The 15,887-nt window shown below is 45.9% G+C and overlaps 1 protein-coding gene across 1 annotated transcript in view; it reads right to left on the bottom strand.

Annotated features, from left to right (window-relative positions):
* Positions 1-4,249: 4,249 nt before the first annotated feature.
* Positions 4,250-15,887, bottom strand: part of LOC138581022 (adapter molecule crk-like) — a 63,756-nt gene continuing 52,118 nt past the window's right edge. The window contains exon 3 of the mRNA XM_069652035.1: positions 4,250-5,838. Within this exon, the coding sequence (XP_069508136.1) occupies positions 5,704-5,838 (135 nt within the window). The 3' untranslated portion in view covers positions 4,250-5,703. The remainder of the gene's footprint in view (positions 5,839-15,887) is intronic.

Below are 15,887 nucleotides of genomic sequence, written 5' to 3'. Positions count from 1 at the left end.
AGGATCCATCGATGGGAGTCTTCGACGGTCGTTTTCTTCACCGTTGTCGGAGATGTTCTCGATAGTGAGTGACCAAAGATATAAAGGATAGAAAGAGTAACTAACTAATAGATAAATCAATGGTGTTATGCCGATAATCAGAGCTCCGCGATATAGCACCCATCTACGATGGCAGAAAAAAAACAATCTGAGGGACCTCGACGCATGAAAAGACCATGGGTACAGTGGACATCTCATTAGGGATATTTACTGGCATGCCCTGTTGGCATCCTTTTTCATATTTCGAAAACAACTACTGTAATACTCTGCAGCTTCCACTAGATGTCACAGCCTATGCACAGCATGTGATCTAAGCAGATTCCACAAGCCTCAGAAATATTATATATATATATATATATATATATATATATATATATATATATATATATATATATATATAAAAAAAAAAACAAAAACTCATGCATAGGTACAAAACATCCTTCCTAAAATTGAGATGCCAGGATTAAGCAAATCCATGCACCTAAAACAAAGACCCTTCAAATGTACTAAAAAACATCACAAATTTAAAAAAAAAAACACACCTATACATGGAGTAGAGATTAGACCTACTACGGGTACCAAAGAACACCAAAATTTTTCTAAAATGAATTATCCTCAGACATCGTTACTCACCTGGGTAATATCTGTGTTTTATTTTCCACCACTTCGGCAAGGAACCAAAACGTAAAAATGATTAGTTCTTCACAAGCAGGCAACGCATCTTTTCTTACTATCCAGTAGTAAATTACCCACCAACATTCAGATTAAAACAAAAAAAAGAACATTGATTCAAAGAGAACTAAAAATGTGTAGACGCCACTAGCCATTGGTGATAACTGGCTCTTGGGGAGTAACAACTGAGTGTGATGTGCGCATCTTTAAAACTGAAAGTAAGGGTTACTTTTTAGGCCTGGCTACAAGCTTGCAACTTGGATTTTTTTTTTAACCACTGGATTAAAACGTTAACCAATATTATGTAAATACATTGTGCAGAAGGAAATCATTGCATTGTCTATTGCACAAAGAAATTTTAAACATATCATGCAAGACACAATCAGCAGGGGGGGAATGTCAAGTTGCAAGCTAATAGCTAGGCATAAAAAGGTACCCACTCCCTCAGCTCAGCAAAAGCACATCACACCAATTCGTAGACACCAAGGGCCTTATTCATTGAAGCGTTTTATAATGGTGCAATCCCATAGGAAAAGGCTCTATGAATCGAGCCCCAAAAGTCAATTATCACTACCTAGTGGCAAGTGCATATTTTGAGGCCCGTCATAGTTCACTAGTTACATTACAATGTGTAGGACATACTGAGAGTTAAATTGCACTGTATAAAGAATCCACATAACTTATCTTGCACATAATTCAATAAATCCTAAAAAATAAAAAAATAAAAGCGAAAAGGCAATACTGTCAAAAATAGTTCAGGTAACACAATTATCACACAAAAATACCAGTACTGTTGCAAGGCTAACTTTCCCCCTAAAACACTAAACAGAACTCTCTCATTTCAACATACACCAACAAGCAAGTTCAAGTGTGTAGCAAATATAGAATATTGTGAAACAGTACAAATAAAATATCACTATACACCAATAAAATAATACTAAAAACAAACTGCTTTAACAGTTCCAAACCAACATGACAAAAAGGTATACAGTCGTTTCAGACTGCTTTTGAAAGTGTATCATTTTGTCAACTCAATTTAATAGAGTCGTCAACACACGGGGTTGGGTGGGAAAGGAAAGGGGGACCCCCATATTCCACCAAAAAAAAGGGCAAAAAATAGGTTGCGTTATTATTTCCCAAAGGCTGTACAAAGCTGGCAATTCTGAAACCTTCAATAGCTCTGCTGAAAGGAATATTAAGGCCGTCAACTGAACATCAGGAATGCACTTAGAAATGCATTTCAAACACTCCCAAAAGAAGGTTGCAGCTGCTCTCCTTTGTAGAAGGTAAGACAGTGGGTCTCCAGACATCCAAGATAGAAATGAAGATTCCACCTGTTTTAGAATCACTCAGAGGTCGACTAATATGTAGAAATAGGCATCAGAATGAGTCCCGATGGTGGGACCACTAGATCACATGTTGTTTACATGCTTGGCCTACATGACAAACATGAACAACAAAGCACAGAAATAAAAATTTAAAATAAATAAAAGCACAAGCACTCCATGTAGTGTTTGCTGTGCCTTTTATTAAATAAAAGACTGTACATTTGTGAAATGTATTTGCTTTAAACATTGGGCGTTATGAAATATATAAAAAATATGTATCCAAGGGTTCCTTCCTAAACCCAATATGGAGTAAGTGGAAGCAGTGTACATTGAATATTAAATTTAAATCGGGTGGAGGTAAGGTTGGTAAAATAAATTCGAATAATCTCTGGTGGCCCAGTATCGCAATCTAATCCTCATCTTCACGCAGGTAGCACCTCAGTCTTCTCAAGCACGGGCTACATGTATAGGCATAGTATAGAGAAAACAGCATGCTGTGAGAAGGTAGATGTATGTGTATACCATGCCAAACGAGTTGAACAGATTCTGAAAGCACTAGTGAACTGAAGACTTCCAGTTGTCAAAGCTACCCCACAAGCCCACCAGTGTCCTTCTTACATTTGTGCATATATGGGGTCCTTCTGTTATGTGGACTTTACCTGAAATATGTATAGGTATGGTTTAGAATACAATAAAGTTCTCAGGGGATGTGATCACCATGAAGGTTATAGGACCAGTTTCAGAAAAGAGAAAAGGCAACGAATGGCACTATCCACACCGAGGAGGGTGTCCCCATTCATGCATACTTTTAGATACCACTGCTATTAAAATTGGACCCACAGATAGATTCAGGGACACTGAGCCGATAGGGACCAGGCGTGGCAGTGCCAGCAGGAGACCTTGACGGGAGTGCATCACAAATCTCTCCCAACCTTTAGGGTAAAATATGTATCTGCTTTGGCACGGAGTGAAATATCAGCCTTTGCACAAACAGAATACAATTACACAGCAGAATACTTCTTACATTTATTGTTCATTTTGCAACATGTGTTTCAACCCCCCCCACCCCCAACCCCATGTTCTCACATCCCCCAGTGTTCAGTTTGCTCATGTACACCTGAAACCATCTCCTCCACCCATCCGCCATTTGTATTTCACCTGCATGCCAGCGTAAACATAATGGGCAGCAGCGCCTGATACTTCACTTGCGAAAAAAGTGCTATATTATTTAACCCCAACACTCATGCTCACTTACTTCAGTCGCTCCCCTCCCCCTAATTCAACTGCTACTCCGATTCTAGAAGCACCACACTCAAACTCTCGCCTCACTCCAAGTATTCCTTTTTTCCTCACTTCGCTCATCCATTTGAGGCTTTACATTCACGCTGAAGACCATGTGAGGGATCCCAAAAACAGAGCACTGAGGTTTACATTATTTGTAAAGCCCAGAGGTTGCGGCTCTTGAGCTGCACACGTCCTTCAGAGCAAATACTGGAGTGGGTGCGTGGTGTGTCAATGGCAGCACATCGTCTAAGGGATAAACCAGAATGGCACCTCAAATTTACTTTACATCAGCCAAACACAGCTGCCTTTTAATCTTCATTGCCAATTACTCTTCTTGCATCTCGCCTGTTTGATCCCAGCACCACAAGAAACAGATAGGCAAGAGCTCCAATATCCACCGTATAGCAAACAATTGATGTGGCTCCTAAAAGGAAGACCTGTTCCATTTTCAATGTCTGTCCTTCAATGGCCAAAATCCCAAGCAACTCAACACCACCCACACAATCTGTTTATTTGGAGGCCGGCGAGGGGGCTGGACAGCTCTTAAGTAGAAGGGGGCCAGGAGGCCTAAAACCCAGGAGGCCAATGAACAGCCAAACTAGAGTTTTTAGCGACACTGTAACCAAGCTGGCATCATAGTTAAAAACAGCCAAGTAAGCCAGTATAATCAGAACACTGGTTTGAGAAAACAGTGGAATGGACACAAATCTAAAAAAAAGCACCTGTAAAAAGGGGGGGTGGTGGGAGAATCTTGGCAGCCAGCAACAAGCACCAGAAGATAGCATAATGATCAGCAAGGGCAGAAGAAAGCGAAAAAAGGAACTAACGGGAATGGGCCCCATAAGTGGCAGAGAGAGGTACGCAACATCCAATTCAAAGCGTGATTAAATGTACTGAAAACAGTGATCAAACATTTGAAAAGGTCAGCAAGTAAATCAAACCCATTCCTTTACTCCACCCACCAAAAACAAATTACACAGGCGTCACAAAATGATCTGGTTGTCCATTTTGAAAATGTAATCATGATGGCATGCTTAAAGAATGAAGAATGAACCATGGAGGGATTCCTGCTCACATTCAGCAAGAGGCTTCAAGATATTAAACATAGGGACTTTAAGACCTTTAGCAAGCCCTTTAAAGGTCTGGACAGGACAATAAATAAAAGGGTGTGTTTTTAAATTGCCTTAAAAAAAAAAAGAGAACAAGCTGAAGACAGGTTGCAGGTGTGCTTCATAATTTAGGAGAAATACAGGCATGCTGCAGTTTGTATGCAGTTCTTATGCTAAATTACCACTGACCAAAGTGTGCATGGCTGGCATGTAAAATTGTGACAAGGGGTGGAAGGCTAGACACAGCCCCAAAAAACAAACAGTTTGAGATACAGGAGATCCTGCTACATACCGCCACATCATGTTAACCATAGATGTGGGTTGAAGATGGCCAGAAATGGTTACACACAGATAATTAAGAGTAAAACAGCTATTTTTTTCTGCATGACCCGTATCATAAATGAGCATGAGTTCTTAGCCCCCATATGAGGGGGTGGGATGATGGGTTGCTACGGATAGAAAGGACATGATGGCAAAACCTTAGTGTTAGAGAAAAAAGAAAAAAATTACACACAAGTAGCCTCATTGTTAGTCACACTGCGAATGTCCGGACCCTTAACTGCACAGAAGTCACCCGATGTCAACCCCTCACATCACCCCCCCCCCCTGCCCACTCCCCTCCCTCCCCCAAATCATAAAAAGTCTACAGAGAAACCTATACGGCTAATCATATAACTTCATCACAACCGGAGACCGGGCCTGGGTTGCCAACTTAGCAATGTCCAATATTGCTTTCACTTGGAGATGCACGTCCTTTGTAATTCCCAACCAACAACTGTTTGATCGCATTCTCTACCAATTCTGAGAAAGTAAAACTCCATTGAGGATTTCACAGCCCTATGTAATCTCACCCAAAGGAAGGGCTCTGGTCCTGCTGCAGGTGCAAGTTAGCATCCGATTTCCGACATCATTGTGTCAGGTCACTTTCCATCATCTTCGCAAAGTGTGTGGATGCACAGGGGCTGCTGACCTATGGTGACAGAAGGGTGTGCAGGATCAGGGCCAAGGCAACTTGATGGGGACAGACTACCCATCCGAGTCAGTTTCTACTGTGGCCCATATGTCTGAAGCGAGGCCTGTAGTGCACAAGAAGAATTGAAAATGGCCAATGGAGGTAAAAGCATGTTGTGGGGAAGAGTGACTACATCAGTCATCTCATCGCTCTGCACTTGTGACGTTATGAGTACTTTGCTACCATGAACTCTACCATTTCGGGTCTAATGAAGGCTTGTCCAAGGTTGTCTCCCTGTGGCATCCGATGTGGTCAGGCCTCAGCTGTTCTCATCTGGATTTTGAGGGTCAACAATCTTGACATGTGTGAAGGGAAAGTGGCCAGTGCGACCATTGCTCTCGCCCTCCCACTGCCCGTTGATGTTCATCTTCGTGACACGAATGAGATCGCCAACCTGCAAAAGATGGAGAGAAAGGTTAGGTCACTGAAAGAACTTGCCGGGAAGAAAGCTGGCATTAAAAAGGACAGTGATTACTGCAGGGACCTTCAGCCAACACAAAGAACCATGTGAAGGGACAGGGAGCGATCTGTCAAACTGGGAGTTTAAAGGTGTCTGTCTGTCTGTCTGTGTCAGGGGTGAGACTAGCCTGGCCATAAGATCTAGGAAGAAATCATTGAGTGTGGCAATTGCCCCAATATACCTACTTGATGTTAGCAAGTCACCACTTTCCTGGAAACCAGTATTGACCAACTCCCTGAGCCAATGACATAAGAACCACCCCCCTTTTAGCAACGTGTAAAAGATGCTCACATCCTCCATTAAGGTTTTTCCTTAAATTATGCTTTTTACCAAACTCGGCAGAGGATGAGAGTAGACGGCAGTGGAAGAAAGTTAAGGAAGGAGCAGCAATGCCAAGGAAACTCAAATATGTTTTTTGACAGGAATTATGTCCACAGACAGAGGATTTCTGGAGCTTGTCAGGAAAGAAAAAGGAGAGCGTGAAAGGGGGGGGGGGGAGAAATGAGTGATATAGTGTAGCATGCATCTAGGGGTGTTGGTGCATCTCTCTTTCCCACCCTCTCAATCAGGTGGTTAGGTTTTTTTTAAAATAAAACCTCCACAGCCTATTTCTGTGCCAAGGGTCTAGAGAGGGCAACGCAGATTCTCTTTCTTACCGATTGGTCCATTGCACCAATAATAACTATTGCGATGAGTCATTGGAGGTTGTCACTTCTCCCTCATGGAGAGTCCATTCCCATGAGACCAAGGAGGTGAGGCCGCTACCAGATAGTCTCCCTGGGGGTGGTATAATGCGGGAGGATCACATGGGGGAGGAAATGAGAAAAATGACGACCAGCTAGGTTTCAGCCTTTATGACAACACCAAACCATCACATACTCCAACCTAGGGCTGGGCGACATATCGAGGTTTGGAGATGTATAGATATATGTTCAAACTCGATATAGGAGGAGACAATAGCGTCAAGATTAAGATATACATACATTACATATACCACAATTTATTTACATATTCATATTTACACAGCCGTTTGTATTCTCGAAGAGGAACCCTGTATTTGCACTTTTTGATCAATGTCTTATAAGTACATGGGTTTGTGACATCTCACATGTAGTTGGCGGCTTAAAACTGAGCATTTAATATCGAGATATATATTGCATATCGATATTCAGCCCAGAAATATTGAGATATGACTTTTGGTCCACATCATACAGCCCTATTCTAACCTCTTACTCTTCTAGTAATCTCTCTCCCTCTTCTAGTAATCTCTTTGTAGACAGCAGACCCATGTACTGCTATAAAGGCAGACTACCTCAAGGTTCTGGAAAGTGCCGAGACGAAGAAGAAAATCAGGAACATAGGTAATCCATGTACTGGGACGAGGTGAGACACCGGAACAATGAAGAGCAATGTCAAGAAGGAACTGTAGCAGTATAGACTTCCGGGGAGGTGTGGTTTCGCCGACGCCACTGCCTAGGGAAGAGACACAGCCAACCAGGACGAGAGGCAGTGAAGCCCGAAGGAGAGTTGAAGAAAGCCAGGATAGAGCCGAGAGCAGTCCGCTCCCAGCGTCAATAGGACAATGGAACTCCTTTGCCCAGCAGAGTCAAACCAAGCGAGTGATACGAGTCAACTTCCTTGTGGCAGTACTTCGCAGGGAAGTGAACCTAGTGGGCCAAATCAAAAGAAGCAGTAGACATGGCAAGGTCCAACAAGCCTGGGAAAAGGGAGTCATCCCCACAGGCTATTTGAGACTGAATGCCAGGAGAGGGGTGAGGGGGGGGGGGCATTCTACAGGCCTACAAAGTAAATATTGTTTGGAACATTGCGACATGGGGAAGGCAGTCATTCCCACAGGCTGTCTTGAGACTGAACGTCAGGAAAAGGGAGACATTCTCCTGGAACCAGAACAGTACTGCTTTATTCTTTAGTTTCTAGTAAGGTTTTCTTCACACAGGACAGTCACCTTAGATCTTTAGTTGAGGCAGGGAAACCCCTCTTATGAGTAGAGAAAGATAGGTTCTCTCTTACAGTTGTCTCTTGCTAAAAGTCTTCAGCCCCAAACATGCCACATTTGTGTCAGAGTCCTTCTTCTGCACCCTTATTTATTGGAAAAATTGTATGGAGCCTATACACGAGTGTTTCCAGGTGCCACAAGACAAGATATGGGGGGTCGGGGGCCAGGAGTGGGGGTGGGAACATGGGAATCAAAAAAGTAGAACAGCAAAAACAGACATATTGGCCTTGTGGCAATCCAACCATGCAGCTTCAAAATGAATGGAGTAAAAAAAAAAAAAAAACGTATCTGTAGCCTTGGTCAAAAGTGTGATTGCTGGTTCTATTGTAGTGGGTAGACAAGTGCAAAGGAAGGTAAATTAACTGCATAATTTTAAAAGCAAAACAATGGGTACTAGAAGGCCCCAAAGACTTACATGCTTAGAATATAGGATTTTTTTGTAGAGACCTCTTCATACCCCTGTTGTGAGAGACAAAGGGTGAGATGACATTTTGCCAACTGCAGTTGATGTTTATGAAGTGAACACTGTGGGTCCAGTAAAAGAAGCCGGTGTGCCATTTGGAGACAGCAGTCAAGAGAGAACTGCAGAGTCTTTGGGAGGAGGCCAGGGCAGCATTAGGAAAAATAACAGTATATCCAACCCAAAGGAACTGGCAAAAAGGCAGCCATTTTTTCAATCTATACCCACTGCAAATATGTCACTAGCAAGTAAGCCTCCTGCTCCCGACCACTAATTTTGTTTTCACCAGTGGCCTGTGCCAACAGTGTCCATAACCGGAAATGAAACACAGAGAGAAGGTGATGGAGACATTGGAGTAAGCAGCACCCTCAATGTACAGCGTTAGGCAGGATAAACCACCTGTAGGAGGTCGGTGGAGTACAGCACCACAGTCAGACAGCTCACAAGGCAAGTGGGGGGGGGAAGGCTCCCTTCCTACCTAACTCGCAGACAGTGGCACTGCACCATGTGATGTACCTGATGTGCCAAGATCTAGTGACTAAGCAGCAACGGCAGTTCAAAATTACCAGCTCATACATGTAGGCCTTCAGACACCCGATGAAGTTAACACCGTACGTAAGGAAGAGCTCAGAGTTATGACCGCCTAACTTGCCATGCTGGTTACATAGAATGAAAATGCAAGTACAAAAACCACAGCCTTTCCTTACAGTCGATTTCCCAGACTGTGATTCAATAATTGGTGGAGCAGGTCCCCAAACTGTGGGGACTCTGCCTGGGCCAACCAGGCCAGAGGTTGATGTGAACGCTTTACAACTCTCTGGTTTGTTGATGAGATTGCAGGATAATGCTCGTTCCCCATGGCCATCTCAGTTGCTATTCCTCAACAATAACTAGTTGCTAGCAGTCATCCCCCAGGTTAATAGAAAGAAGATGAACAATGAGGATCCACACAAACATGTTCCAATCAAGCAGAGAAGCCAGTTTAAATTTCACCACCCTATCCATCCACGCAATTCCACCACCCTATCCTAACATTCCAATGGTTTGGGAGGGGCAACATTGTACAACTCAAAAGGCCAGGATCAAACAGTTTGATTCCCATGACAAAGTGCCACTATTGTTTGAGCACATCACTGCGCCCCAATATCTCCAAAGTTTAAAAGGGGACCTGAAGCAGCAACATTGGGAACAGGACCAGTACAGTCAAAACATAGGACAACAGACTGCATAGTGAATGAGCAAGTGGCTGGATCCCTGTTGAGCATACAGGTATTGTGGGTACGGGGAGTGGAGCATATAACAGACCCGTCAGGAATGGAGCACATACCAGACCTGTCAATAGAGCCCAGTAACTTATGTTCTCTGGATAGTTTGGAATGCTTTTGAGAACAAACGCTTGTTTTAGGGAGACAGGCAGCAACATCGAACGACATACTTATAGCGGGTACTTGGTCAACAAAAGGCCATTTAAACTCTAGCAGACAAGAGAGTCTGAAGTATTAATGAGGCAGATTAACAGCAAGTCCAAACAGATTTGCTAAAACATCCATCAAAGAGTATTATCCTGCAATTATGAGGTTTTCTTTTTTCCTTCTGCTCTTTAACGTTCTGGACACAGAATCCTGAACTACTCGACCTGGGAGGCACAACAGCAACGAACACAAGGCTCAATCGAGTCCTTATAAAGCACCTTAGCAATTTTCTGAATATCTTCATATTTTGGCTTGGATTTTCAATTTTAGATCTAAAGAATGCTGCCACTATCTGCACTTGAGCTATTAAAAGAGCACAACGGTCCACAGTACAGTCAAGTGTAGTTCTACATTTCTAAAATTGCTTAGGAAGGCGATGATTAGATCATCTGGGTCTTCTGTTAATTGTTTACCAACCACGAGGAGGGCGCTAGAGAGCCCAACCGTAATGGCGGCTCCTCTGTGAGCTCCAAGTAGAGCTACTGAATATACTGACAAAAACGACAAATGGTGGCAAAAGAGTCATGCCAGCAACATTGGAAGGCCCCCGCAACACTTCTAACCCAGAACAAGCCAGGGGGAACTCTCAGAACCCCCTAACACCGAGAGCGAGGAGATCAGCTTTGGGCGGGAGAACGGCAGCAGCGACTGGGAGATTTGTACGTACACCCTGAAGAAGGCGGTGGCACCTGGGTCTCCACAGCCAATGAGCCAGGACGGCCTGAGCCCATCGAGCGGCGGAAAAGGCAGAGGCTGCGTGCCCCATCACCACGTGGGACACCCAACAGCAACGACACCCGAAGGGGGCCTGCTGTGTGCCATAATAGCAGTGCGAGAAGCCCCACCTCTGGAAAAGCCTGCCTGTTGAGTAATGTGGAGTTGGACAGCAAGCTCCACGGGTCTCCCGGCTCCCTTCACCCACCCAGGCAACATCCGAGATACCCAGGCCGACCTGCTCAGCCAACGCCAGGACAGAGAAAGGGGTCAGTGGTGTAATCGCTCTACAAGGCTTGACACGCAACACCGGGCGAGTGAATCACTATACACGCTGAGCCAACAGTGGCAACACAATTAGGAGGCAGTGATTACCGGCAGCAACCCAATAGCAGGCCCAACAACCTGGCGTAGCACTGATTGCCTAGCATTGAAGCAGCACAAAGACTAGAAAGAGGCACAGCCCACCACCCCCATGCCTGGGAGGGTTCGATGGAGGGGGGGAGGGGGGAACTCTCTAACAGCAGCATCCTCCAGCGTGAGCCTGGGCAGGTCCCGACACCTGCATGAATCCAGACCTACACAGCCATTTCAGAGCACACCAGCTCCTGGTCCCTCAGCAGACAGCCCATCATGATAGTGGACACGTGGCACATCCAGAAGGCTCAGGCCTCACCCGGTTTTGAACCTAGGGCCGGAGGCAGTCTGGAGCCCGCCCCATTTGTACCCAGCACAGTATCAACTTCAGAGGAGCTGCTGAGGATAACAACTGGGTGCCCGTAAATTACCCCATAACGCCACCACAACCCCTCTACCAAGTACAGCAGCCACAAGATTAACGACTCCACACGAGGTGGTGTGGTGGTAATCGCGCTAGACCGTGAAAATACCGGATCATTTGGCCACAAGGCCGCTGGCGAAGGCGTTTGGAGTGGGCACATATAACTATGACCACACACTGGCATAAACGGAAACCTAACCACGGACCAGCGGAGCAACAAAGCGACGAGACCCAGGCCATTACCTACCCCCAGAAGTTCTCCTGTTGTGCCGAAAACACCCAGAACAGAGGTGTTGCCACTGAGCTTGGCACCGGGACAAGGCCCAATAACCCACCCCCTCAATTGTCAGCGTAACAAGGCACCTCCAGAACCGTCAAGTCGCCAGCAGCAGCTACCTTAAACAACGTCCAAACGGACTGCGCACAAGTTCAGGAAAGGCCCAGCTCTGTCTGCACCCCACTAAGGAAAGACCGAGGGCAGGCTAGATCACTGACCGAGCCCACCAACATCACTGTGACAGTGAGTGAAATGTGCACCACTCCGACACCTTTAGAAATCGCAGTTCAACGTAAAAGATCCGGGTTACACACCACCTAGCTGCCTTATGAATAGCACACCAATAACAAACTAGTTCATAGTCGAGAAACACCAAGTGTGAGCCAGAAACCCGAAGTATGTTCAAGGCGACAAGGGAAGGGACACGTACAGTAAGAACAACCGATCGTGGGGCAACGCACCGACTCCTGCATACAAGGGGGCAGTCGGGCACACACCGCACCGCAGAGGTCACAGGTCAACAACCCAGGACAAGCCAGTCGTACCAGGCACCTGGTGAGACAAACAGGCCACCACCAGCAACCATAACCTTGTAGTCAGTGAGTCACCTGGACCCGAAAAAAACCGACATCTCCCAAACACAGCACCACTATCCGAACTACCGTGACGCATCCTGATCGGACCACTCTGACTGAGTCCCCGAATATGGGGAAATCAGACAAATCACAAAGGAAACTTCGAGGGCGGAGCCGCCATCAAGCCCCAGGGCCACTAACTCAGTCAGAACCCCCTGAAACACGGATTTGGCCCCAGACATTGATATCCGAGAGATTCTGCTAGAATATAAAGCAGGCACTGGGAGTCTCCACTCTAAACTAGAATCTCTATCCTCAAAAGTAGACCAACTACAGCATCGGCTAGATAAGCATGGTGACCGACTGGACACAGTTGAACAGAGAGTGTCAGGACTGGAAGATGGAAGCACTGCATTGGCGGCCAGAGTGTCCGCACTGGAAGTCCAAGTTAAAACAGGAACAGCCAAAAATGAGGACTTCGAGGGGAGAACCCACCTTAATAATATCTGCTTGGACGTGTGAGAGAAAAAATCCTCTGAAGATGGAAAAAATGGTCCAGGCCATGTGCAAAGATCTGTTCAGAGAATGCTCACTGTCCCACCTCTTCATGGTAGAAAGAGCTCACCGGGTGCCTCCCAACTGTGCAGCTCCAGCAGCGCCCCATCATAGCACGGCTGCTTAACTATAGAGACCGCAACACAATACTGCGACTAGCCAGAGAAAAAGAAGAGCTACAATATGATGGACAAAATCCAAATATACCCATACTTTTCGTCAGTAGTCCATGCATCACGAAGATCTTTTGCAGGAGTGAAAAAGAGCCTCACACTGTCAAAAACAGTACTCTATGGTCTTCCCTACAAAACTACGTGTCCAACATGCCTAGAGGACAGTTATTCAATTCACCTGAAGCAGTGAGCATCTTCCTTGACGAGATTGGATGTCGACCCCCTGGAAACAACCCAAGGCCGGAGAGAGAAGACCGAGGCAGAAGAGACCCAATCTGAGGCCATCTGGTATGTGACAAATTAAGTGACAATATCACGCACCCTGTGTCATGAACACAAAAGAACACCTAAATATGGGGTGGCAAAACAGCACGCTCTACATACACCAACTACACTTTAAACACTTGAGTTAACACATCTAGATGCACTCATAGCCAATTCTGGAAAGGAGCTAACAGACCTGGCTGGGCACTAGCGCCTCGAGCTCAGCATGGTTTCAAGTTAAAAGGGAGGGAAGAGTCAACGGGCGAGTTGGGGGGTTGCACGTGGGTGTGGGAAACCGAGAGTCATTCTAGTACAAGTAATTAGGGGTGGAATGCATCGAGTGGGTAACAGGAATCCTGTGGGTAGTTACACTAGTTCGGTGTCTGGTACTCGTCAGCAACCCCCACAGCTGGACACCATGGGTCGAGCAGGGGCCATACGTACAGGTACAACATAGTTAGAGAGTCCAATAACATAATGTGCAAATATACCAAGGGTTGAAGGATTCAAAGTAGCAACGTGCAATATTAGGATGGGGGAAAAAACCCAATTAAAACTCAGAGGATATCCCAATATCTTAAAAGACACAACATGGACATTACACTAATACAAGAAATCCACCTCACCCCTTCCTCTGAAGGTAGATGGGCTGCAAGCTGGGGCTGCCAAAGATATTACTACTCCTCTTCGTCCTATGCCAGGGTATCAGGTATTAATATCGCAACATATATGTTCGCCGTAAATAATATCGCCAGGAAAATGTCGTGGCGATATTATTTGTGTGACCATATATGTGGCGATAGGGGAAAGAAAAAAAGACAATTTTTCGGCGATATTTTTGTGGCGACATTATTACATGGAACCCATGCCAGGGGAGTGGCAATCCTAATAAACAAAAGAGTGAAATTCCGACTGCTATCAGTGGCCAGGGACGATGCGGGGAGTGCATTACTGGTGCAGAGGGTCCTCGCAGGCAAAGTAGTCGTCCTGGTAAACTCATACGGACCAAACACAGACAACACCAACGCATTTCACAGGGTGAGAACACACCTAGCAGAGTTTAACACAGCCAGGATCTTTTAGGGAGGTGACCTGAACACCACACTAGGCCCTATATGGGACAGCTCTAACATGAGCGGGATCACTAAAGCGAGCCTTCAAATACAAAGAATCTGTACAGCCTACAACCAGATCAATGCATGGAGACTGAGCCATATAAAAACCTGAGACTTCACGTATCGCTCCTGGGTTCACGCCACCAGCTCCAGGCTGGACTATCTACTGGTATCCCAGGGGGACATGGGGTGGGGGTGGGGGGTACAATTCCAATGGGGTGGAAGTCATATTCTTCAGAGAACGCTTTCCGACCACTCCCCAGGCACCCTGATATGATAATGGCATTTATAACGTGCCTACACACAGGTTTTTCACCATGGAGTGTATAACTGAAACTAGTGAGGGGGCGTGCTCCTGGAGATTTAAAATGAGAGCACTCCAAGACCAGGCGTTTGCCCAGGAGCTACTTGCAGAGATACAGGCCTTTCTCACACTTAAGCGAGAGTCTGTCTCTTCGAGTGGGACCCTACGGGAGACCCTAGAATGCTATGTCCGCGGGATCTGTATGGCCAAAGAAAACTGGATCCTGAAAATTATTAGAAGGGAGCTTGCAGAGGGCGAGACCCGATTGAAAGAAATCGAGAGAGCATACACCGAAAACCGAGAATTCAATTACTGGCCCAGCTGCGGGAGGAACAAGACAAATTCAGGGTGAATGCTGACTGAAGTCTGGTTCTTGTTGCAAGCCCACCAAGTCTGTCAGTATGGCGAAGGCCAGAAAACAGGTTCACTCCTGGCGAGGCTGCTGACAGACGTCCCCCATAAGTAGAACGTGTCCGAGACCCACACAGGGAGTTCATTCACACCGAGGAGGAACTTGTCGAAGTGTTCTGCACCTTCCATCAGGATCTCTATAGTTCCAAATCCCGAAGGGACCCCGCAGCCCTACAAGAGTACTTGGAAGAAACAGAATTGTACTGGGTGGAGGGAGACATGAGAGAACCACTTAATAAGCCAATCACTCTGGAAGAAATAATAGCAACAATCAAAGAACTTCCAGGGTCTAAATCACCAGGACCCGATAGTCCAGCCAGAGAATTTTACTAAACATTCACCCCGACCCTAGCACCGATCCCTCTAGTGTACGAAGAGGCACTAGAAAAAGGGATGCTGCCTCCTACACTACGCAAAGCGAACATCATTCTGCTTCACATAACCAGGAAGCCACCCAACGAGGGTGCCTCGTATAGACCGGTCTCGTTGATAAATGTAGATAAAATCTTCGCCAGGATCCTAACCAAGAGCCAGCTTCCACTGATGCCGGGGCTGGTACTAGCCGACCAAGCAGGTTTCACACCTGGGCGAAACACATTCAGTATTCAACGCTTCTTTGGCGTCATTGAAGCCCTGGACCCCTCGACCAAAGCAGTGGCGGTCCTCTTAGATGCAGAAAAAGCCTCGACTCCGTCGAATGCCGGTCCTTCGGAAAATGGGTCTCGGAGCACACTTCCTGAAGCTGGTTTCACTCCTCTACAAGAACCCCTTGGCTAGAATTGTACTAGGGAAAACACAGTCGACACACTTTGAGGGACTAGACAAGGCTGCCCTCTATCAGCCCGATTATTTGCCCTCGCGATGG

This window comes from Ambystoma mexicanum, chromosome 3p (genome assembly GCF_040938575.1).
Source record: "Ambystoma mexicanum isolate Mex_15411 chromosome 3p, UKY_AmexF1_1, whole genome shotgun sequence".
In the NCBI taxonomy this organism is placed as follows: domain Eukaryota; kingdom Metazoa; phylum Chordata; class Amphibia; order Caudata; family Ambystomatidae; genus Ambystoma; species Ambystoma mexicanum.
This window is presented reverse-complemented; position numbering and strand designations above follow the sequence as displayed.